The 23356-nt window shown below is 45.4% G+C and overlaps 1 protein-coding gene across 7 annotated transcripts in view; it reads left to right on the plus strand.

Annotated features, from left to right (window-relative positions):
• The window catches only part of LOC117158480 (uncharacterized), a 44478-nt gene that overhangs the window by 14695 nt on the left and 6427 nt on the right, over positions 1 to 23356 (plus strand). For 2 of the 7 annotated variants that reach the window (XM_033337405.2, XM_033337453.2), the window contains 15 exons: positions 5228 to 5333; positions 7089 to 7148; positions 13565 to 13701; positions 14212 to 14581; positions 14696 to 14816; positions 15058 to 15178; positions 15815 to 15912; positions 16665 to 16809; positions 16879 to 16954; positions 17009 to 17265; positions 17418 to 17496; positions 18982 to 19134; positions 20367 to 20759; positions 22493 to 22762; positions 22996 to 23258. In XM_033337405.2, coding sequence (XP_033193296.1) covers positions 5228 to 5333; positions 7089 to 7148; positions 13565 to 13701; positions 14212 to 14581; positions 14696 to 14816; positions 15058 to 15178; positions 15815 to 15912; positions 16665 to 16809; positions 16879 to 16954; positions 17009 to 17265; positions 17418 to 17496; positions 18982 to 19134; positions 20367 to 20759; positions 22493 to 22762; positions 22996 to 23258 — 2649 coding nt within the window. The remainder of the gene's footprint in view (positions 1 to 5227; positions 5334 to 7088; positions 7149 to 13564; positions 13702 to 14211; positions 14582 to 14695; positions 14817 to 15057; positions 15179 to 15814; positions 15913 to 16664; positions 16810 to 16878; positions 16955 to 17008; positions 17266 to 17417; positions 17497 to 18981; positions 19135 to 20366; positions 20760 to 22492; positions 22763 to 22995; positions 23259 to 23356) is intronic. The other 5 variants (XM_033337425.2, XM_033337481.2, XM_033337490.2 and 2 more) reach the window with 5 other exon arrangements.

Here is a 23356-nt window from a genome sequence, read left to right on the forward strand (position 1 = left end):
GTAGTCTTCTACCTTTACACGCTTGTACACTACATTGTCTTAAACGATACACAGTTGCAAGAAACTTGCTATATATTTTCGATTTCTTTTCTTGGCAAGCGATACGAACCCGTTTCGCTAGTCCGCGAAATATGTCGCCAATGCGGCACGACACACAGTGAAGAAGTTTCGACCATCGTACGTTTCTCTCTTTCCTCTCTTCGTCAAGAGGTAGATCTACTTTATGAAACATCTTGTTCCACTTCGTCTTCTTCTTCTTCTACTTTTCTTCTTCCTCTGATAAGAATTACGTGCAAGTTACACAAGGACAAGACTCGATCTTACGCTTCGTAACTCCTGCAAAATGTTTGTCTTTTCAACTTTGAACAAGCATTGGGCTACCTTCCTTTGATCAGTATCTGTCGACTCTGTTTGCTGATCCTTCCACTTACATTAATAATCGTCCGGGGAGTTACTATTTACTATTCAGACGCAGCGTAGATGCTTTCCCGGCTCGTTCGTCTTTTCATTCACAATCGGGGTCGTGTTTTCCACAGTTTTAATTATTCTTTCTGACACGGTTTCGCATCGTTATTTCCGCCTCGTCACTAACACGTCCCTGCAATTTTTCTTTCCGCTACGCGCCGTGTTTCGCTCATCCTGCGAATCCTTTCGCGTCCATGTTCGTCCAGCAGGATTCATCTGAATTTCAAGCAAGCGAATTTAATTTTTTCCCTGCCATGGTGTTTCCCGCTCCGATTTGTTTTGCCCCTTTCGAATTCCCTACGATTGATAGGAAAATGAGGTCGCGCAAGATTGTCAATACGAGTGCAGGCCACGCTAGGTTTCCACGCAATTGCACGACTTTACTCGACCGATCGATTCTTTCGAGTCGTGTAATAAAAATGAATTAAATAACAAATTAAAAATACGTCCGCGCGAAACTGCATGTTGAATCGTTCGCTTTCTTCGAGCAAGTTAGTTCTGAAACGCAAGCGAGAGCAAACACGAGAAAGAGCAGAAAGCAAAACTGCAATAGCGAAAGAGTTTCCTCGTTAAACCGCTTCGAGGACCCGCTGTGTCACGGACTACGTTCCGAGCAGTCGGATATCGCAACGAGTGGCTCGTAAATCCTCGAGTTCACTTCACTGACACCGATCGCGACGGTGACGATCGTGCTGTTGATCATAATGACAACAAAAAGCAACCGTTCAGCGTACTCTGTTCTCGCGATATCACATTTACCGGGCTCGTTTGCCAATCCAATCTCTTCGATCTGTTGACTGTTCAATTTTTTTATAGTCAAACCAAAAGAGTGCTTCGAGTATGAATTTAACGCTTTCTCATAGCGTCGAGTGTTTGCTTAGGTCATTCGTCGTGAAGTTGCTGGTTTCGCGAATGCAAGAATCATCGTCGTCGTATTCTTCGTAAATTTTCACCACAATTTCGATACGAATTTCTTCTCGAGCACTACGCGGAAAAGAAATTGATTAATAAAAACATCGAAGAGTGATAAGCGAGGCCATGCTGGGATATAGGAAGAACGATAATTGTCTTGGAAGTCTAACCAGGGGAGGAAAGAGGAGCTACAAGGGAAAGGAGATAGGATCGCTCTCTCGACGATGTCATCTCGACGTCTCATCGGCATGCAGCCGGTTGGAAAAACGGATTTCTCTCCGTACTCCGCCGAGGCGAAAAATCTTCGATCGCTTGGAAATTACCTCGTGAAACGAGAGACGCGAACGGAGCGAAAAAGGCGATGTCGTTTCGCCGACCGAGAATTCGCGCAACATTTTCGTCAGTCTGTCGGCTGACGGCGTGTAGCAGTGCGCCTTTTTCGAACGTTCTCTAACCACTGACGTTCGAGTAGCGAAAACGAAGGAGTAATTAAAAGTTTAAATTGCCGATTCGAAAGTTATTTGGTCGAAATACCACCAACAATCTTTTCACTATACGCGAACGAAAGACTTGGAACATCGTTCGACCTCGTTTTATATTTTTCTCGGTACGTAACATTCGCAGTTGGTTCTCCGAATTCGTCGAAGTAACTTCTACATAGGAGAATTCTCTTTCTCTTCCTTTTTCTTCTAATATATGTTACGAGTGGAAACTTTTCAGAGCTGTAAATATTCAAACGCGTGTCCACTTTTCGATCGAACTTTATGGAATTTGTCGATCCCTTTTAGCGTAATGTACGACGTACTGTCGAAGCCTCTGGGATTTCCTCGCAATTCGGCAGCGCGTGAAATATTCCTATTCGAAGCGAAGAGAAGGAGCTTGGAGAAGAAAAGGATCCTTCGGGAGGAGGTCGAGAACACCGGGGTGACAGTTGTATTCGTGGAAAGGAGAGTTTCATTCACACCCGGATTCGTTAATGAACTGCCGGTGCCTTCACGCCGTAGTTCGCGAATTTTATATTCATCTATTTTCGACGAATATCGATCGGTCGCCGCCGCAGTCGAACGATTGCGTCGAATCCTCGAGCAAGCGAATGATTCGTCGACTCGACGAATTTCCTCTCAGAGACGAGTCAACGAGCGTATAATCGGCCAACTTTTCAGACAATTATCGAAGTCGCGAAACGGCCGACTTCGTCGTCTTCGTTCCGTTTTCGCACGCGTTCGCAGATTCGAGCGAGCTCGGTATAATTTCTCGTTAGTTATTCGTGTTTTAATTACGAGACGCGTTCACAGCGGTGTCTCTATTAATTGCACACGCGACATCGTTCGGTGCAGTTTTCTTTGTACTACGGCGTAATTATCAATTAACCGGCTATCTCGTTAAACGCGACTTTTAACGACAATTACTCCGCGGGCCTTCGCGTGTTTCGTGCCCGACTACCGCTATCTAATTTCATCGGAACAATCACATCGACCTTTTGATTTTGCCCTCCCTTCCTCGAATACCGCTTCTGCTTTTCATTTCCGCGATCTACGAGCTCTCAGCGATTCGAAGTCGATCGAATCCTCCGCTGGGAGACTCTCCATCGCCTACATCGTGATTAAGTTAACGGAAGTTCTTTCGCTTCGCGAAACTAGTTTCCACGAACAACGGAGGTAGCGTTGTTCGCTTCTTTTTATTCTTTCTTTTTCGTTCTTTTCTTTTTTATGGCAAATAGGAAACTTTCGCGTCTTAAATTGTACCTTTTACCGGTATTTAGCGATCAGAGCGACATCGATTGAAAATTTCGCAGTAGGTCATCAAATTCCGCTTATCGTTGACTTTGTAAGCGATCGGACGAAATTATGGAAATGTTCGCGTGGTAGGGCGAGTGGCGAAGCGGCGTGGCGTGACGTGGGCGCGGCGACATACGAAAAGGTTAACAGTGCCCCACATCGGCATTAATAAATGAACGTATAAGGATCGATAGACGGTCGTAAATACGGCAGTCCACCGCACTAGCCGTAGGTGCTGCTTTTCCGCTCTGCATCGACGCTATACTTTTAAATCAACCGATCCATTTTTGATCGCGCCTCTCCTCTGCTTTGCGTTCACGTACGCCACACCGCAACAAATTGTTTCGAAATGCAACGGGAGAAATGCGGTTTGTAACCGACTGCGTAAATATCGCGTCCCGAGGTCGAATACTCTTTGATAACACAACAGAAGAAGAGAATACAATTTTGTAACAAGATATTATGAAATCTATATAAAAATAAAAGACAAATAGATTAGCACGACGTCGGTACCATCTCGGCCTAAATTACAATAATTATTTCGCTGCGCGATAGACATATGAGCCTAAAGCTTTTGCAAATGGATTATGGAAGCCCCATGCATCGACCTGTCTGTCTATCTATCGAAACCTTGCAGCATGTTTTAATTGGTACAATGAACGCCCAGATACACAACGTTGGAAATATTTCATGCTCCTCGAGTCGCCCTCGAATCGTTAAATATCAGTTTCTTTTATTTCGGAAATGTCGAAATGCGTAACGTGGTTACTGTTATCCGGCTCTGTAGTACAATATTTGAAGATACAACAACGACGATCGTGCTCGTTGTTTTACTTGCTCCTTGTTAATGGGAAAAAGTCCGGTCGGACAGATGAGCATGGAAACGAATGAAAATATTTAGAGAACGTAGCCGGGTTGAGCATACGCGCTGGTACGCGTGTCCAGATCACGTTGTCACCTCCGCGTTCTCGGACATAGAACCGACAGTATCTGGGTTAAGTAACTAAATCAATCAACTCTGAAAAAACAGGACAACGCAATTAGCGACGCCGCTACAAATCTGTCAGGTTTATAAAATCCCGCGGAAAGAGACAGCTTACCGACCTGCCTGCTAATGCGATAAAATATATCCCCGTTCCTCTTATGCCTTTTAGAAAACGTCTTTTCTCCTCGCCTATCCACGGTCCATGAAAACGATCTGACGTTTGTCGAAATCTTCGCGCCGGTAAAGTGGCGTCGTTCCTTTTTTTCTTTTTTTTTTCTATAATTCTCTTCCTTTTTCCTTATCTGTCCTCTGTCTTTGTTCGTCGCAACCTTTACGAAGCCGCGTTGACGCTTTATTTTTATACCAGCGTCGTACATTTATCGAAGGGAAACCGATCGACATTCATGGAAACTCCATTTTTTACAGTAAAACAAAAAAAAAAAAAAAGAAAAGAAAGAAACGAAAGGGAAGGAAGGAAGGAGTCGTTTCTGGTCACTTCTGCGAATCAATACCCGTTGTCATCGTATTCGATTGTACGTGCATAGGTTCGAACATTCTCGCCAACAGCAGATACGATTGACTTCTCGTTTCTACTTGTCGCAGGGAAATGTAAAGTCTATCCAGATATCCGAAGTTGAATCGTACACGCGATATACAACACCGAAGGGGGCCGAACTTATGCTTCGATCGTCACAGACAATCGGCAAATCGTTTTATCGATCGCCTAACCGTTCGTACTGGATTAACTCTGACACGATATGGTTAACAAATTCGACGTAACGGATCGTCCTATTTATTCAAATTCCCGGCCTTTCTTTTCAAACGTTTGCCCTCCCCCGATGATTTTGAGTTCGACGATTCGATCTTTACATCGTTAGGTGTTTCGAAGGTATATCGGATCGGTGAATATCATAGGTGTCGAAAGCGTCGAAGGGAAAAACGCAACAAAGTGTGCGAAACGAAGAGGAGGTGGATGTTTTATTTCACAACGACTCGCGGTGCTTAAAGGGAAAGATCCACGAAATCTACTATGCGATATTTCAGCTATCGTTTTGTAATAACTCGCCGCATCGATTCTGTATTACAGCAGCTCCATTCAGAGTATAGGAGCACGTACACATGGCACGAGTACACTGGGCCGCATCAGGAGCATACGGTCGTTCGTCGAGCTCCGCAACCACCGCCGACGTCGAGTAAGTTCACTCTATTTATTATTTAACTCTCCGTTTATATATACATACTCTGTTCACGATCTAGAAAAAAGTCAGTCGTTTGATCAGTACGATCTAGTCTCTTAGCTAAATCGTCGCATAGTTTCGATATCGGTATGGTGTTTGAGTAAATAAAACAGCAGCAGAGCGCTTTAGCAAAAAAAAAAAAAAAATAAAGAAGAAAAAATCTACGAAGCGGTATTCACAAAGAAACTAAAACGAGCAACGAACCTGATTAAGGATGACTGGATAAATTTCCTCAGGCATCCATACCGTGCTGTTTAAAGGTTACATAATTGTCTCCATAAATTCGTTAGAATCATATCAGCAGTCGCGAGCGTGAAAAAGAAAAAAAAGAGAAGAAAAAAGAAGAGAAAAAAAAGAGGGAAAAATAGTGACGCGTTCCGCGTTTTTATTGCAACAACGTCGCTGAATCGTCGGGTTGAATAACGTTGTTAGAGACGCGATTAACGTACCATAGCCTCGAAATTCATTCGTAGAAATATGCTGCGAACGGCATTTTAGTTTTCACGTTACGAGCGTTCTCTGGTACGCGGCGACGCTTATAGAGAAATACGCATTGAAAACGCGATCGGTGAATTAAGTGGAAAAACGTGTAATGCGAAATTTAAATAGACGCGATGACGATGTTGATAGCGATAATAATAATGATTATGATCACATTTTAGATGAAAGAAGAAATTCACGCTCGTATCACGCTCCAGATGATTCGTACTTATCGACTTCCATTTTTCTCATGATCTTTTCTTCCCCTTGTTAGTATTGTAAAAGGTGTTTAGCGATTTTATTTCTTTCTTTGATCGTGCTACTTATAGTCATCATACATCTGGTCTCATTAATACCGCACACGCTCTGTCGTCACGTTTCACCTCCCGTTTTCACACCACCACCGCCATGTCTCTCACCTTCGTGACTCGTATAATCGTACCATATATAAGTATGTATAACATTTTGTTTCACTACGTCTGTCTTATACGTCCAATTATACCACTGATTTCTCCATAACGTGTACATTCTTTGTTCAGTCTTGTCGATGTTGTGAACTCCTCACACTTTCCTTTCCTCCATCTTAATTCCTTACTTTGATTGCCGACGTTTACGTGAACGTGTGACAAAACGCTTAATTATATATACAGCTATCCTAGATTCTATATTAATACGAGCCTAAACGTCCTATACATCCTCAGAGTCGCGATTCATAAGATCGCAAAACGTCTCGAGACACGTGGCCGTCGATCACGCAGACTATATCAACCCAATCACGGCTCGTGAGCTACCGTGAAAATAATTAATTAATCACTCGGCGTAGCTATCGGTTATCGATAGCGGCCAGGAATTTACAAACGATTCACGTTTGATTTGGCAACGAGCTTGCTTGGACGTTCTCGTGAACGTGGGATCGGTTTTCGGGCCAATTTCTCTCTCTCTCTCTCTCTCTCTTTTTTTGTTATCGTTGTTGTTATTGAAAAAGAAACGCAAAGACAAACGGTATCGAAACCGAAACGGGTCACTAGACTAGGCAGCCAAAATACGGATAACCGGAAAAGAGCGAGTTTAGCGAGAGAGAAGTAAAAAGCGAAGAACGTAAAGGGAAAGAAAAGTGAACGAAAGACAACGAGTAAAAGGGAAAAAGACAAAACGAGAAAAGAAAATGGGAACGAGAGAAAAGAGAAAAAGAAAGACGAATACGGTGCCAGCTGCGAATTTTGATTGCAGCGAAGCAACCGAGCGCGAAGCTACAATCGGCCAAGTCAACCGAGGATGAGAACAACGAAGGTAAGACGAACGATCGGAGCTACGCAAACATCTAGATTATTACGGTTTATTTCGCTCGTTTTAGCCCCTTTTTTTTAACACCTTTTGGGGGGTGGAATTTCCACTTTGGCCTTGCTCCGTTTCATTCTCAACTCCGCCCTTCTTTTCTTTTAATCATCCCATTCCCCAGGCGCGAGGAGATCCCATCCAACGTAATTAACCCTTCTGAAGTAACTTTCGCTTTCGGAAACGTCGCCAGACACCTTCTTCCGAGCTCTGTGCCGCGACACCGTCGATACTCGTCGACGTTCTATTCGCGAGTTTCACGGTCGAAGGGTTAATAGAGCATGCTTGCTTGCGGTTGACCGATGATTCCTAAGACTCGGTTCGCATTGCTATTTTGTAATCGCGGTTTTGCATCGCCGAGAACAATCATAGCGATAGCCATATAGCGTGTCGAAGAAAAGTAGAAAAGTACCGTGCGATTACAGACCACCGGTCGGTCTCGTGTTTAGAAACAATTCCGTTTTATTCGACCGTTACATACGCATTAATTTCTCGAGGGCAAAGCCGTGCTCGATATAGAATGTTTACGAAGCTTTCGAAGCGACCTTCGAGCTTCGCGAGCTCGAAAAAAAATGCACCGGATTAAAACACAAGTGCGAACCAGGTCTGAACGTTTCAATCTCCTCTCTGCGCTTGCCTCTGAGTTTTGCGACGAATCTCGCGCGAACATTCTCATCTGTCACGTCGGTGTGTGAATGCATCCATTGTGCAGGCTGTGTTTAGGTTGCATCGACTGTCCTTAGGCACGCGTTTCTTTTTCTTTGTACCCGTTAGATCTTGTATACGTAGGGCATGTTGGCATAACCGATCGAGGTACTTCTCTCGAGGAAACGCGCCAAGTGTACAGTCGCTACGATCTTGAAAAACAAAGAAACAAAGAAGATAAGAGAAAAAGGGAGGAGTGGGGGAAAGAACGTATTTCGTCGAGAAGCGTATCTCATCGAACCGAAACGAACAAAGGTGCACCCTTTTGTTTCTCTATCTTGCCCCTTGGAAGAGTCTCGTTTGGAAACGGTGCTCCTTCGAAGACGTTTTACTCTCTTTTGTTTTTGATTTCGTGCATTGTCAAATGTTTTATACGTTAACGTTTGCCAGTCGGACTGTCCGTTATCACGGACCGCTTGAAACACGTACAACCTTTACCTCTGCTCCAAGTAGATACATAGGCTAGATAGATACTGCACGATGCGCCTCCGCATTTACTTGCACGAAAGTTCGCACAGTGGTTTGCCTCGAAAATGTATCGTTGTATATACGCAGCATATACATATATTGAACTCTATACAACTTGTTACAACTTGTTCCAGAATTCTCGAACTATCAGCTTCGCGATTCGCGCTAAAAATAACCCCTCGGTCCCTCACGGTTTTCGCCAAAGAATTCTCGCCCGAGAAAGTTGAGAAAGAGACGACACGCGATTTTTCAACATCCAACGATTGCTCGATAAACATTGCGTATTGTAAAAAACTCCGAAGCAAATCAATTCCTTCTATAGACAAACGCGGGTTTCCCTGTCCATTTACATAAGATAGAAGGACGATGAATAGTATCCTTGCGCTGCTCGACTTGTCAAGACGTTTCGACGAACCGCTTATTCAACTTTACGTAAAACGGAGAAAACGCGAAGAAAAGAGAAAACGGACTCTGTTTCTATAATTGTTTCCTTTTTCTTTCTTTTCTTTTTTTTTAACATCGAGAAAGAAAGCTTCTTCCTAGTTGTATCTGTTTCTCATTTTATTTGCTGCGTCGATCGCGCCTTTCGATTTAGCGCAGTAGAAACGCATTTCAGTTTTGCATACGTCTCTGCGTTTGGGAGCCTCTTAATTGAAATCGTTAGGTCGAAGGTACCGCGCGCGTTTCCTTAGACTTTTCTGCTCGCCGCATTTCTTTTCGCCTGCACGGCAATCAAACATTTTTCGCGGCGCTTGCCTCTATACTTTTGCCGCGTTGTAGGTGGTGTACGCCCTCCCATTGGACTTCAGGCCGATTGTAGCGATTAATCGTTGCAATTAGACCGCAGCTAATTAATTTTCAATCCCGATTCGTCCCTGCGATTGGCAAAACACATGCCGCTATTCGTGTACGCGTGTGTATAGATACTAGATACGCGTATATGTGCGTACGCGATTATCTCGTACGACCGAGACGCGTGATCGTCTGCGTTCGAAAACTGTCGATCGTGAAATTGCGACGATTAATCGTCCCTACGATCGGACGAGACAATCGCTCGAGACAATTAATTCCCGTGTCGTACGCGGAAAACCATCGACTAGGCTAATGCCCGTCACTGGCTAATGAGCAACGAATTTAATTATCGGCCGGGAGATGCGAGACACCGCCGATATTAGATGAATTTGCGGCAAATTACGCCCACGCAAAACCACCGACTCGCCTAACGGGGATTAATCAACGTGTTACAGGGGCCACGATCGTAGTGGATTCGTCGACGGTCACCCTGGCGTTCTACGTTTTTTCCACTTGAAAACGTACTCGATTCCTCGATGCATCGGACCATCTCTTTCTCTTCCTCCTCCTTATCCTCCTCCTTCCCTCGCCATTCTAGTTTCTTGGCAAACGTAAAGTTATATACACGGAACAGTTGCTACGGACGACGTAAAGTCTTTTATCGCGAAAATATTCCGCAATTTTTACGGTGGAAAGAGCCCAACCGTTTCGGAAGACTAGCGGCGACCCACATTTTCGCTACGATTACCGGTTTACTACACTCTGTTCGGTCTGAAAATTATTCCCGTCTGACCTGTTTTCCACTGCCAACGTTACGACGCGACTAATCAATGCTAGTCCATTGCGTATTGCCCGCGAAATCTTCTTCGAATAGCTGTCAAGTGGCGCGATTTTGCTTGAAAATTCGATCGATTCGAGGAAGCACGCAGAAAACGCGATACGAGAAACGTGCGCGGCTCGTAACATAGTCGAACGACTATCGTATCGGTAATCCGGTGTGTATCTTTTATGACAGTGGCCTCGATGATTATTAGTTCGATTCGATCTCGTTGACGAATCACCCATCGTTATCTCTGCTTAAATACATTAAGCCAGGCAAGCACACGATTCTACGCGTATCGTACTCGTTTCGACGTACACGCTATCCAAATACATAAACACACACGGTCAATATTGTAATTCTAGTCTCTGATTAATATCGACGGCAATTCACGTCCGATGAATAGTTTCTATCGTTTCAATTGGAATCAGCGCGCAAACGTCCGGCTCGATGATTTTGTCCGATGCGCTTACATTTCGATCAGGTTCGAAGGGGAAACTTATCAAAAATGATCGATCACGCAGCAAATATCAACTGCGTAAATCAACGTTCTATCGCGTGAATACACGTTGAAATTGGCGGATAAATAGCATCAAACAAACACTCGACGAAAATAACTTTCCCCGCGTGCGAACAGCCGCTTCAGTGTAATTAATTTATTTGCAGCCCGCGCGTTGGGAATCGTCGAAACGTGACGCGACGGAAAGAAAGGAGACGAAAACGGGCAAATCTCTCGTTCCTACCTGTTATTTGCTCGCCTTCTTTTCTTCTGGAAACCGCGAACTTTTACTTTCATCGAAACTTCTCTCGGTGAATCCTTATTCAAAGGGAATGAGAGTTGTTTCATTGGCTGAAACGAGAACGTTAGCCCGTGAAGATAATTAATTCATAGCCAGTAAGTCGAGCGACGGTTGAAACTAGAAGGCGTAGGTGCTAGTGAAAGAGGAGGCGGTTTTATCTGTCTCACACCGGCTATTGATATGCACGGAAATCCTTCTGACAGTTTTCTGGCATGAACTAAAGTCTGCGACATGGGTGACCGAGAAATGCCGGCTGACAATTATATTACGCGACTGTCACAGCTCACGATGGTATTACAATTAAAGAGAAAAGCAACAAATAGGAAAATGGTTGATGGAAAATTCTCGTCCGTGACTCTTCCGTCTGCTTTTCGATTTAGCAAAGCGAAAGGAGCAAACGATCTTACGTATCAGTGCCTAACGAACGAGCGTCCAGTTTTCCTCATTTTTCTCCTATTTTTATGTCATTTTCTTTCCTTTCCGCCGTCAAGTCTCGTTCTTTTTATGTTTTCGAACACAGGAAATCTTTCTTTTTTTCTTTCGGTATTAAATCAATCTCGCGTGCACCTTCGTTCGTCGATCGACTGAATACTTGCACGTTGCACGATCTTTACGAGTGATCGGAACTTTGATCGTTTCTTTGTCCTATAGACCATTGGTATCACTGCGTTCGATCGTGTTTGCCATGCATATGGAAGTTAAGCCTAACATTATTCATAGATCTTGAAAGTAGAGCATCTGTCTGCGGAATGAAACGAAGCTGATGCATGTTTATTCTTATAAAAAACGGTACCGTGTTATCTTTCGAAGCGATCGTTCGACTTGTGTGGCGATGAAACGATAAAACCGTTTTTTCTATTATTTCCCTTGGTGCATGATCTAATAATTCGGCGGCATAAAACGAAGCATTCCCCTACGGATGATCGAGCAGAGAGCGTCGATCTCTATTCACCTACGCAACTGGAGCACAAAGCTGACATCCTACCGATGCGATTAGCTTCGATCAAAACACACCGGAAGAATGGTCCTTATTCGATAGACCTCGCTATCATTCTCCTACTATCTGATTTAGGTATAGATCGAGCCATTTCCAACAGGATACTGATTTTTCGATTCGATTCGTTCTGCAAACTGGCTCGTTGGTAACAAATCTAGTTCGATTAACAACCGCAAACAGATCAACACTGACACCAAAGTGCACGATATCGTCGTATTAAAGTTTCAACGACGCTTATATAACCGAGTTAATGATCCACGCATCGTCACACGCAGAGACACGCAAACATGGACGTGCAAACACACGCGCCACGTACGTACGCACACAGATAAAACAGTCGCATTAGACGATCAGAAACGAGGAGAGACGAATGCATAGACGCTCAACGTCGCATCGATCATTCGTGTGCACGTTATTGTTGACTGTCCTAGCATCGCCTAGCGATAATGGCCGCACTGAAAGCGGAACATTCGCGACGAATCGGTTGCACGGAAATGACAGAATGCAAACGGAAACGCTTGCACGCGAAGAATCGGCCTGTCTCTCTCAAACTGTCCTCTCTTTCTGTTCTCTTTCTGTCACCTGGCTTTTCCCGAAACACTTCGAAGCTTGGAATCGCGTGACCGAAAGCCGGCACGGCACGACTTATCCTCAAAGTACCGGCGGATTACCGTATCCGGCAACTTTTCCTCGAAACGACAACTTAACTTCGTCTCGTGTTCAACTTTTAACCCCTGTGCGGCGATTTCAACGCCGTCTCTTCGGAATCCGATTTCCGTTGACCTTAATTCAACGCGCGGCGCGTCAGCGACGAAACAGCACCGATGGAAACGCGGTGCCGTGTCGCGTCGATTTCTACGAAATACGATTTCCAGTGAAATCGAAACGACGAATCGTTGAACACGGCGTGGAAATCGTGACGGGAAGGACGCGAGGTCGCGGAACGATGGCGAGATCTCTCCGCGAGAACTCGAGACCGAGGAAAACATCCAGCGGTTCACAAAAGCAAGCTTCGCGAAACTATGAGCCACTCGAGACGCTTTCTAAGCTTTTGTCGCTTATAATCGTCTTTCAGCAATGTTCCAAGCGTTCGAGCCTCGAGAGGAGAAAGTGCCTCTTCCAGTTTCTGCTCCGACAGGCGGCTAGCGAAAATATAGAGAGTTAATTACCAAGCGTGTTGGTAAGAGGGCGAACAACGGCTGCTGGATGCTTATGCGTGGACGTGTTGCTTCGAAAATGAAAAGAAACGAGAAAGAGAAGGACTACAAGTTCATTTTCTTCTTCCCTGCTTCTTACAGAGGAACGCTTTTTTTCCTTTCTACGACTTTGTGTGATCTTCTGTGTGCGGCGTACGCGCGCGTGCCTGCAGATACTGCAAGATGTAGCAGCTTCCCGCTTGTTCTGTGTGTTGTCGCCTCGAGATGTTCGCCTCTTTTTATAAGTTCGTTTCCCGTGACATCGTGCACGTTCTCGGCCGCTGTTTAATTACCTCTATTATCAGAAATCGATTTCCATCCCCAAACGAAGTCTCGAGCCACTCGAGCGTCTCTCCTGGCTGCTCGAAATTTCCTCTAACCGTGCGAAATTACTACCAGCAATAGGGAGAAAGAACGGAATCGATTTCTAAACGATCGTACGTTCGAATCGTGACGCGAACCGAAAGGTTTCTTTCCACTCGTTCGAAGGAGAAGCGGTCGAGAACGCGACTCGTGTAGTGTCTCTTTCGTGTAAACGAAAGACGATAGATACCAAATGAAAGATCTCAAGCAGCCACGTTTATTCGTTTCAGGACCCACTTTGGAACCACCATTGCCACGGCGAAAGAAATGCCCGGAGCTGGCGTACAAAACGCACGAATTCATGACGGCAGCCGATGGGGGAGGCATCGACGCCGTCGATTCGAACGTTGTAGCTGACAAAGTTCGAGTAAGTGCGAGTCGACGAGCGTGCGAACGTCCCGCGTACTTTTCAGATACGACGCAGAACGAACGATTACTCGGACACGAATGAGAAAAAGGTTGGAGACCGACAAACCTATAGCTCTCGTTATCCATGTCGTACGCGTATCGAAAATCGGGAAATCGATAAACGCGTAATCGGTTCGTTCCTATTTTTAATCGACGATAGAAAAGGGGGGATGTGGGCGGAGGGATGGAAGCAACGTAAATGGAGTCGTAAAAGTTTATTCGAAGCTTTCTTCCAACGCGTAACCCGCAGGCCAATTTCCTCAAGTTCTCTGTCAACAAGTCGTCGTCATCGAGTTTCATCTCGCTCGACCTGTTTTTCGAATGCACATTGACGCGTGCGCTTCTCCCGTACGAGCGTCCCTTTCTTACGCGCGTTCCTCGTGAAAGTACGCGAGCCTCGTAGCCATCGAATAGCGTAGCCTACGAGGCTGCACGTCTGAAGTTAACGATCGTGAAATCGTGATTACAGGAAGTTACAACGCAGTCAGGTTTGCCACCGAGTCAACTGAGCAAAGCGATTTCGCGGATCAGCACCGAGTATCGGCTGCAGTTCGCCTGGCCTAGAAGACCTCAACTGACGAATGGCGAGACAATGGCGCCGGAGGTGTTGGCCGCGGGACTTCCTGCAGGTACGACAGGCCCACCTAGAAAATCTCTCAGCATGGGAGCTCTTAAGCAGGGTATCGCCCCTACAGGACCTGCCCCGGTTCACAAGAAACGACCCGGTGATGTCGATCATAAGCGCGATGGTAAATGGAACATCTCGACAAATTTTTTCTCCTCCGATCCAACTTGCGTTTGCTTTCCAAGGGGTCTTGAACCATTTCAAGTAGAAAAAAGTATCGATTTATTTAGTCACGAAGACGTTTCTCCTTCTGGAATCTTTTTAACATTCGCTTGTTTCTCTTTTCCTTTTTTTTCTTTTTTTTTTTCTTCTTGTCGATGTATCACAGGAATGCAAGCGTCGGAGTTGGAGCCGCTGGTCGGAGGAACCGGGGCCGACACCATCGACGGAGTGGTGCCCGAGGGTGACGAGCGCGAGGAGGATATGCCGGACTTGAAAATAGCTTTCAGGTCAGAATTCAAGATGACGTATATTAATCCGAGCTAGCTTATCGTACACGATCCCGTATGCAGCATCGCGTAGACGAAGAGATTCGAAGGGAAGAACGAGAAAGCATCTACGACGATCCGAGGTCGATTGCGACGTGTTTCGCGCGTGTATATCACACTCATCGAGAATGAGAAAAAAGAAAAAAAAAAAAAAGAAGAACATACGCTAGAGTACCCTACAACCACGATTGATTCTTTTCAGGGGTAAAAAGTCAGGTAGGACCGTAAGGATATCGGATGATAAAGGGCTGAGCAAACCGCAGAAGAAACCGTTTCCTACGTCTGATGTCATCGAGCTTAGACGACTCGCTGACGAGTACAAGGTAATTCCGGGAACAAAGATGCCACTGTTCCATCCTTTCTTTCGCCGATATTTGTTCTTCGAGTTTCAATTTGGAAACGATATTCCCTCTTTACACCTTTCTTAGTGTCTTTCGTTTCTCGAGTGTTCCCTAGGCAGGCTTTCGCCATCCATAGAACCATTAGTGTACGTGTGTCTTTGTAAATATCCTAAGTGTTACAAATACAGAGCCAAAGGATGAACGTTGTCGATTTACGAGTGCATTCAAACTTGCATGTGTTCGTCTTATCATTTTTTTTTCAACGATTTCTGAACGTTTGATTCACAACACGACTCAATATCGATCGGCCATCATCGCCAACGATCACGACAAATCTCTACGATCTTCTGTCAAACTCATATACTCATCGTACACATGCATGCACATATTCCTCAGACGTCAAAACCGATCGAAATCAACGAAAATCGTTTGCACACGAAACGTAGTACGATCTGTGTCTTCCATAGCATGTTCTCTATACACGCGCGCGCGTGTGTGTGTTTGTGTGTGCGTGTGCGTATGTGCGCTCGCGCGCGCCATAGTGCCGCTGCAAACGCGTTATAGCTTAGCGCCTAGGAAGTAAAAAGCAACAGAATGATTGATTCTGATTTATATTAGCATCGCGACTGGGGTTGCGGTCTGGCAGCAGAGGACGAGGCTTCGCTGTGGAAACGAGTCTCCAGTAACCACGCTCTCAACGCGCTGTCCCTTGCCAGGCCAGTACACTACTCCACTCTCAAACATTCAAGTTTTCCATGTTACTTGACAATCAATGTCAATGGTAAACGGTATCCGTTTCGCAACGCGATGAACAGAAATATAAAGGTAGAAGAACATCGATAGCAAACGTTAAACAAATTAGACGTAAACGAAAGCTGATTGTACGAATGGAAGGAAATGAAATTTGCCGATGAATTGACGGATAAAAAATCGTTAGAAGTAGTTGCACTCTTGCAATATCAGACGGATTGTTGGTTATTTTCGAATATGGCTATCCATCGAGCTACGAGCACGATCGATCGATCGACAATTTTTCAAATTTACATATTATCCATTCTCGTTGGTACGTATAATTCTCTAGTACTGTGAACGTAGCAGTATCGGCGTATGCATAGGGAGCATCGGCGTTTGACTTGGCACGATTGGATTCTACTGGCGTCCGACTTATCAGGAATGCGACATCGGTGATTAATTTGACGATGAGTTCTAGCATTTATCGTGAATATTCGCTAACCAATTATCGTCAAAGACAGAGACACCTCCATTCATGTACACGCTCTACTCGAGCCAGAGAAAGAGGAGAAAAGAAAAGAAAAGAAGAGAGTCAAGCGTAGTTGTACAGGGACGAATTGTTCGAATCTTCGTACGGGTTTTGTCGTAGCTGCCTTTTATTTCTTCCACGCGATTGTGCCTCGTGCCGAATTGTCAGTGGAAGAAAAAACCCGGTGACAAGTGGTTGCATATTTAGGTCAGTGACGAAGGAAGAGAAAGAAAAGGAGAACACGAGGAAGGTCGCCCCCGTTGCCGCCACGATGACCATGCCCCCTGCTGGCCGACCATCATCGGTACAAGCCAGACCCGTTCACGGAATTTTGCATGACGATTTTAAAGTGGTACGTACTTGTCCACTGACGATTCATTAATCCCAACGATATCGATAAAATTGATGTATCGGCCGACAGGACCCGGAAAGAGCCATTGCTCGCGCAAGGAAAGATTTCTTGATCCGCCATCACTTGGATCGTACAACTGGCGTGGGTAAGTACATCGAAGTAATTTCAAACGGTGCAACAACGAATTTTATGAAAATAGAAAAAACCTGTTCTCCTTTCCTGTCAGGTGACGGTGCACTACTTCCCTCTCCAACGAGAGAGAAGTTGGAGCCCGTGATACCACGACGTCGAGAGGAAACGAAAGAGCACCGCGAGGAGATTCAGCCTAAGACCAAGTCCAGTCCTAAGAACAGTCCAAGAACCGGTCGTTCTCAGAGTCTTGGTCCTACCGTGACCGAACGTCGTTCACCTAAACGTCAACCACCGCGTGCACCGTCCGTCACTAAAGACGCCAAGGTATTTCTTTAGGAAAAAGCCTCGATGGCAACTAGCTACGTTCTCGTCAAAGAGACTTAGTCGATATTTAAGACTCGATCACGTGTAAACTGGAAATAATTCCAAGATTAATTCAATGATACAACATTATCGATCGAGTGCCTTTTGTTTAGGAGAAAGAAAAGGAGCCGAAGGACAAGGAGAAAGAGCAAAGGGAAAAGGGCAGTGAGCCTGAAAGGCACCCACGACCGAGTAAGTAGCACGAACAGGCATCGATACGTCCTTTGTCATCTCTTTGTATCGGTACAGTCGATCGATTTAGTATTCAAGAGATCGTAACCCAAATCGATTGGCGCTCGTAATCAATTACGAGTTCCGTGTTTTGCATTTTCGCATATACCATTGAATTTGATTGATTGATTTGGATAGAAGTCTTTATACACATTATTTATATACATATTATGCGAGTTTGGTCTGCTGTTTGCTCTTGTGGGTCCCAAAAGCCAAACCGTTCGTCATACCTGACCGTATTTACCCTGTTCGAATCGTGTTGCAAGAGACATCCACCGCTTCTAAGAGTATCGCTGTACGTGCTTGTATCTTTCTTTGTTCGTACGGGCCGTAACTTCATTGAAAAGTGTCGATCGTAGAAAGATTCGTCGCAGGCCGATCTGCAACGCGCATCTTCTTTGTCAAATGAATTCTTTAAGCGGTGTGTGTCGGACGCGTTAACTGCCAAGTGGTCGTTAATGTTTTAGGCAAATGCATGACACTCCTGTTTAATCGTTTCTATCTTTTTGTCTTTGCCTATGAGTCCAAATCTCTAGTAATCAGTAGCCCTATTGATTGTCCGTGCAGAAAGTTTTGCAACATGTTGTTTACCCCTTTCTTTCCTGAACAACCTCCGTAAACCGCGAATTAGCCCAACCAACTCGTTTAACCGTTCTTACAATTAGCTATAGCAGAATGTTCAATGTCAAACATATATAGTATCGGACAATGGAATCGATCGAGTAAATTAAAGCTATCTGGATAAGTGTGTCCCTTTTTGAACGCCGAGCATTAGCAAAAAAGAAAAAAGAAAATACCGTCATCTTTTATGAAAATAACACATCAACGCGCTTGATCCAAGCATCATCGATAGATAATCCTTGTCACGTTGTTTCACGTATCAATAATATTGTTTCATATATCTGCACCTAGCACCATGACTTTTCATCCTACGTGACGCCTCTCGTTCACTCGTAATCATCACCAGTCACATCTCTTCGATCTACCATCGTCCTTCATCATCGTCACGGTTGTGTAGTCAGCCAAATAGTCATCGTCATTTCGACTCATCCATTGAACCATCTAACGCCGAGGCGGTGAGCAACAAGCATTCGTACGTCGGTCGTAGTCGCGTCGCTGCAACTTCAGCTCATCTGAACTCATTGAAATCATTGGCCTCAAGATAAACGAAAAACCGTACTATCCATTATTTGATATATCCTATCACTGTATGCTATCGATCGAAATCACTGGATGCATCGAGGTAGAGATAAATCTTTGATAAAACAAACATCCCTTGCGCCCGTTCATTCAGCCCTCTACCTCCAACCCCCGTTTCTGTCCTCTGTCAATCTATTCAGTCATTAATCAGGCTAAAAGTTGCTCGCGCGAGATCGATCGCGATCAGATCGACGATCGTCCGAGCATCGTGATCGGATTGATCAGGAGTGGTAGCGGGTGTTTCAGTCACGGGCCCTGGCCGTGTGCGTTGGAGCATACGGGAACCGTCGACGGTTTCCTCGGCGGGTTCGTCGATCAGCGTGCCGCCATTACCGCCACCACCCTCGGGCCCAGGGCCTACTCCGTTCTACAGGAGGTCCCCGCAGGTCCATCGGAAATGTACGTTCTCTGTACCATGTACCTGCTGCCCGCTAGCCCGTCTTTCACGTATTTTAGATATCTCTACAACCCTTCATCCTGCACCAGTTACCACCCGATCACCGTTATACCCTGTAACCCTCCTGCCTTTAACCCTTGAACAGTTTAGATGCTCACATAGGATAGAAGAGAACGTTAAACATAGAAATTACTATTACGATACAGTGCAGTGTCTGTTTATCTAGTTTGGTTAGTCTATTGTGTCTTTTTTCTTTTCTTTCGATTAAACTGTTAAAGGGTTGAACCGTGTATGAAATCGCGTTGGTCCCAACGACGATAGATACTCGATAAGAAATTCGTTGAGAAACGTTAGGATTAAAGTCGATTTTCGAATTATTATTGCTGGCAATAATTGGGAAGTTCTGTGTGGTTCGACACGCGGTTGAATATTATCCCGTTTAAATGATTCTCTAATCGCGAATACCGCCGCAATATCAACCGAAGCTTATCCGTTTTTTATCTTTCTCTCTCTCTCTCTCTCTCTTTATCTCTCTATCTCTTTCTCTCTCTTTCGCTGTTCCAACTGTTCAAGATTCATCTATGCTCGAATATTCTTTGATTCGAAATAATTTTCGAAAAAATAACGTCGAGACCGACTATATACTTTACGTACGTGTGCGTATCGCAATGAAATTCCGCGGTCGCAACTTAGTCGTCTACCGTGACGCGACACGTCTTTTGCGTATACCGTGACTACTTGGAAACGGAAATACGAGGAGACCTCGATATTCGAGTGTGGACGTAATTCTGAGCGGGCTCGATAACACCGGGAGACCCTTCAGCCCTCGACAACCTCTCCAATAAGAATGAATCTCAACGAAACGGTGCAGCCTTGCTTAAAATGTTTAATCGGAACGAACTTTTAATATACGAGCCACGTGGACTACGGAACGCGGATTAAACATTCAAGTGGATCGCTGAGAAACTTTGCATCGTAAAAGGATCGAATTTAACGAAATACATCGTTGCAAAGTCCGAAAGACGTGGAACGTTTTTACAGCAACGCGTTCTCCAAATATTCCATCCAATCTAATCCGAGGTAGCGTGTTCGAGGTGCTTCGCTCTACACGCGGATGTTACATTTTAAGCATGGCGATGCATCAGCGAATACTGTCTTACGCTCTCTACTAATTTCCCTTAATGAGGACGATGGGCTTTATTCATCATTGTACTTTGTGTACCGTATGTTCTAGCCTTCCTCGCAACCACCGCTCCCCCCTATCGCCCTCTTCATCACGCGAAACCCTCGACCACTACCACAAGTACCACCACAATTACCACTACTACCACAACCACCACTACCACAACTACCACTACCACAAACACGACAAGTACAAGCGTAAAACCCCCGGTAAAGCATTCGGTTCATACGAGTGTCCATCACCCACCTACGTCGAGCGCTGCTGCTGCGGCCAGGCCGGACCGTGTTAAAGATATAAGCCGGTCCCACCAAGGTCCGAACGAGGCAAAAACGGGCCGCGACCAGACAGCTGCGGCTGCGGCCGCAGCCGCCGTCGCCGATCCATCCAAATCATCCTCCGATAGTCGATACGCGTCAAACCAAGCCGCTACTGCCGTCCAACCTAGTAAGTAGCATGCTCTCTGCCAAAAAAAAAAGGCCTGTGTTCTTCTCCGTTGCCTACATAATTTTGTTCGCTCGAACACAACTAAACAACGCTTTCCGTGTCTTCGTTGCTGTCATTATCGTTGTCGTTGTCGTTGTTACCATTACCGTTATCGCTGTTGTTGTCTTTGTGCTGTTCTTATATATAACTACATCTTTTCTCTGTCTTTCTCTCCTCCACCGGTTATCCGTACGCTTTTCCGATCTTTCTTTATTCTCGACTTCCTATTCTCGTCTTCGTATATAATCGCTACTCGAATCCCTACTCTTCCTCTGTTATCTCATCTCGTCTGTCCGTCTTTCTTTTCACGTTTCTCTTATTTTCTTTATGCGCTCTTTACCGTTCCACCGGTACAACAACCGGGGAATATCCTTCGCACAACTTATACTTCCGGCGCGAAATAGAGCGGCCGATTCTCTGTGCGTTCCTCCTTTCTCGTCACGCTTTCATCGTACAGATTACATACCGCGCGTTTTCACCCGGCACACGCGCCTCTCGGCAACCGTGTTTTTAAAAATCCACTCCGCTGCTGCATCTCTCTATCGCTCTGTCCGCGTCTTCCCGCGGTAAATCAAGGGATTCGAGGTAGCTTCGTATCCAACTGTGGTTTGTTCTTTCCGCCACGCTGAATCCGTCTCGCAGACGTGCCTTTGTGCGTAGTCGGAGCTGTCGACCGTTTGTTAGATCAGCTTTTCGCACCAACACCTGCACCGAACCACGATTCGAGTCGTCACACTCCGCAGACACTCGAGCAAAAGGAACGAGAGGGAAAAAAACATGTACGGGAGTTAAGAAGAACGAATCAGGTGGCAGTTAAACGTAAGTGTGCTTCCAACACCGACGAACGATCATTCCGGCCAGAAAACACGAAAACGTTCTTTTTCACGCATAGAGAGACAGACACAGGCGCAACGTGATTCTGCTTGGCTCGTGATATGCGTATCAAGCAACGCGCGACTCTTTCGTTCTTTCCTTCTTGTACTCTCTTTTTTCCTTTTCTTTTTTCTGCCTTTCTTTCTCTGGTCGTGTATAACTCACAGGGTGCCGCGTTTCGTCAGATCAAGGGCCTACGAGAGGAAGCAGAGAAAAGAGGGAAGCAGATTATCCGCGATGTTTCACCACCGGTCGGTCGACGTGCAATCGAGTAAATGTTTCTGCGGTAGAGAAAGAACAATAGCCTGTATGTTAGAGCCCTTTGTCAACCTGTTGCGTGGCCGTGCAACATAGCCGCACATTTACACACATACTATGCCGACACACTAAATCTATGTATTTACTTATCTATCTATGATCTATGTATTTGTGTATACATGTCTCTTCCTGCATTCTGAGTACGCTAGTGTACTTTTTATTCGGATGCTCTGTGCCCATTGTGTAGACCTCTCGTCTAGCCACGAATTACAACCGATTTACGATATCAGCGCTCGATGACTCGACCAACGCTATTTTGTTGCCTTCCTTTTCGCCGATGCCACTGATATAAATCCTTCGACGAAGGACGAGATAAGAGTCCTCTCCTTTTAGCGTCACACGTGATATTCGACGTTCCGATCTTCGTTAGAGATTCGAGTAGAGAAAAAAAGGAAACCTCGTAACAATTCGAAGCATCGAGTGCAGTTCCGCCCGAACTCGGGCAACGAAACGGATCGACGAGCATATATCAAATCGTTAAAAGCGTGGATAAAACGTTTCAGTGACGGCAGAACCGCAAGTGAACGGGGACGTGACCGGAGGAGATTCGAGCGTCGCGTCGACACCGCCGTCACAGACGCAGTCGCAGCCGCCCGTTTCGGCCACCACCGCAAGCCCGTGGATCGACGACGAGCCGGTAGTGAAAAGCCCGCCAGAACCGACAAGGGTAAAGTCTCCGGAGCAGATGATCATGCGCTCCCCGGAACCGGTCAACTGGACGGTGCCATTGGACACCGGCAAAACATTCACTGTCACTCAAAACGTCAGAGAAGGTAGCTAATATTTACATATTTTTTTGGAACGTTTTCGTTCTTCTAATAGAATAGAAAAATTGAGAAAGTATTCCGATAGACATCGATAAAGCCAGTTTGGAATCGTTTTGTCAACGACTCTAAACGATGGAACTCGATATATCGAAACGTGTACGTGATGTTTCGGACAGGCTGGGTTACGGAAGAGACAAACAACCGGTTCTCATGATCTCTTTAATCCGTTTATTTTTAAGAACCTTTGACGCGTCCGCATAGCGAAGCGAAGAGCTGGGCACCTTCGTCGGTTCCGTCGGCCCCGCAATCTGCACCACCTGAATTGGCGGCACAGCACAAATCGCAGCATTCTCAGCATTCCGGATATAAGTCACCAGAAAGCGAAAGCGTTTCTATCGGTAGCTTTAGCGGCTTGAACGGGCACAAGGATATGGATTCCGAAAGGGATAGTCCATTGCCTTCGAACGTTCAGGCTGGCGGCACCACCGCACTCGATGAAAATGTAAGGATCTCTGTTTTTAATCGAAACATTGTCGATGATATCGCAAGAAAAGTGAGAGTTTGTTTATCTCTATCTCGATCCGAAACTGAAGGAATTTC

This window comes from Bombus vancouverensis, chromosome 7 (assembly GCF_051014615.1).
Source record: "Bombus vancouverensis nearcticus chromosome 7, iyBomVanc1_principal, whole genome shotgun sequence".
Taxonomy (NCBI): Eukaryota; Metazoa; Arthropoda; class Insecta; order Hymenoptera; family Apidae; genus Bombus; species Bombus vancouverensis.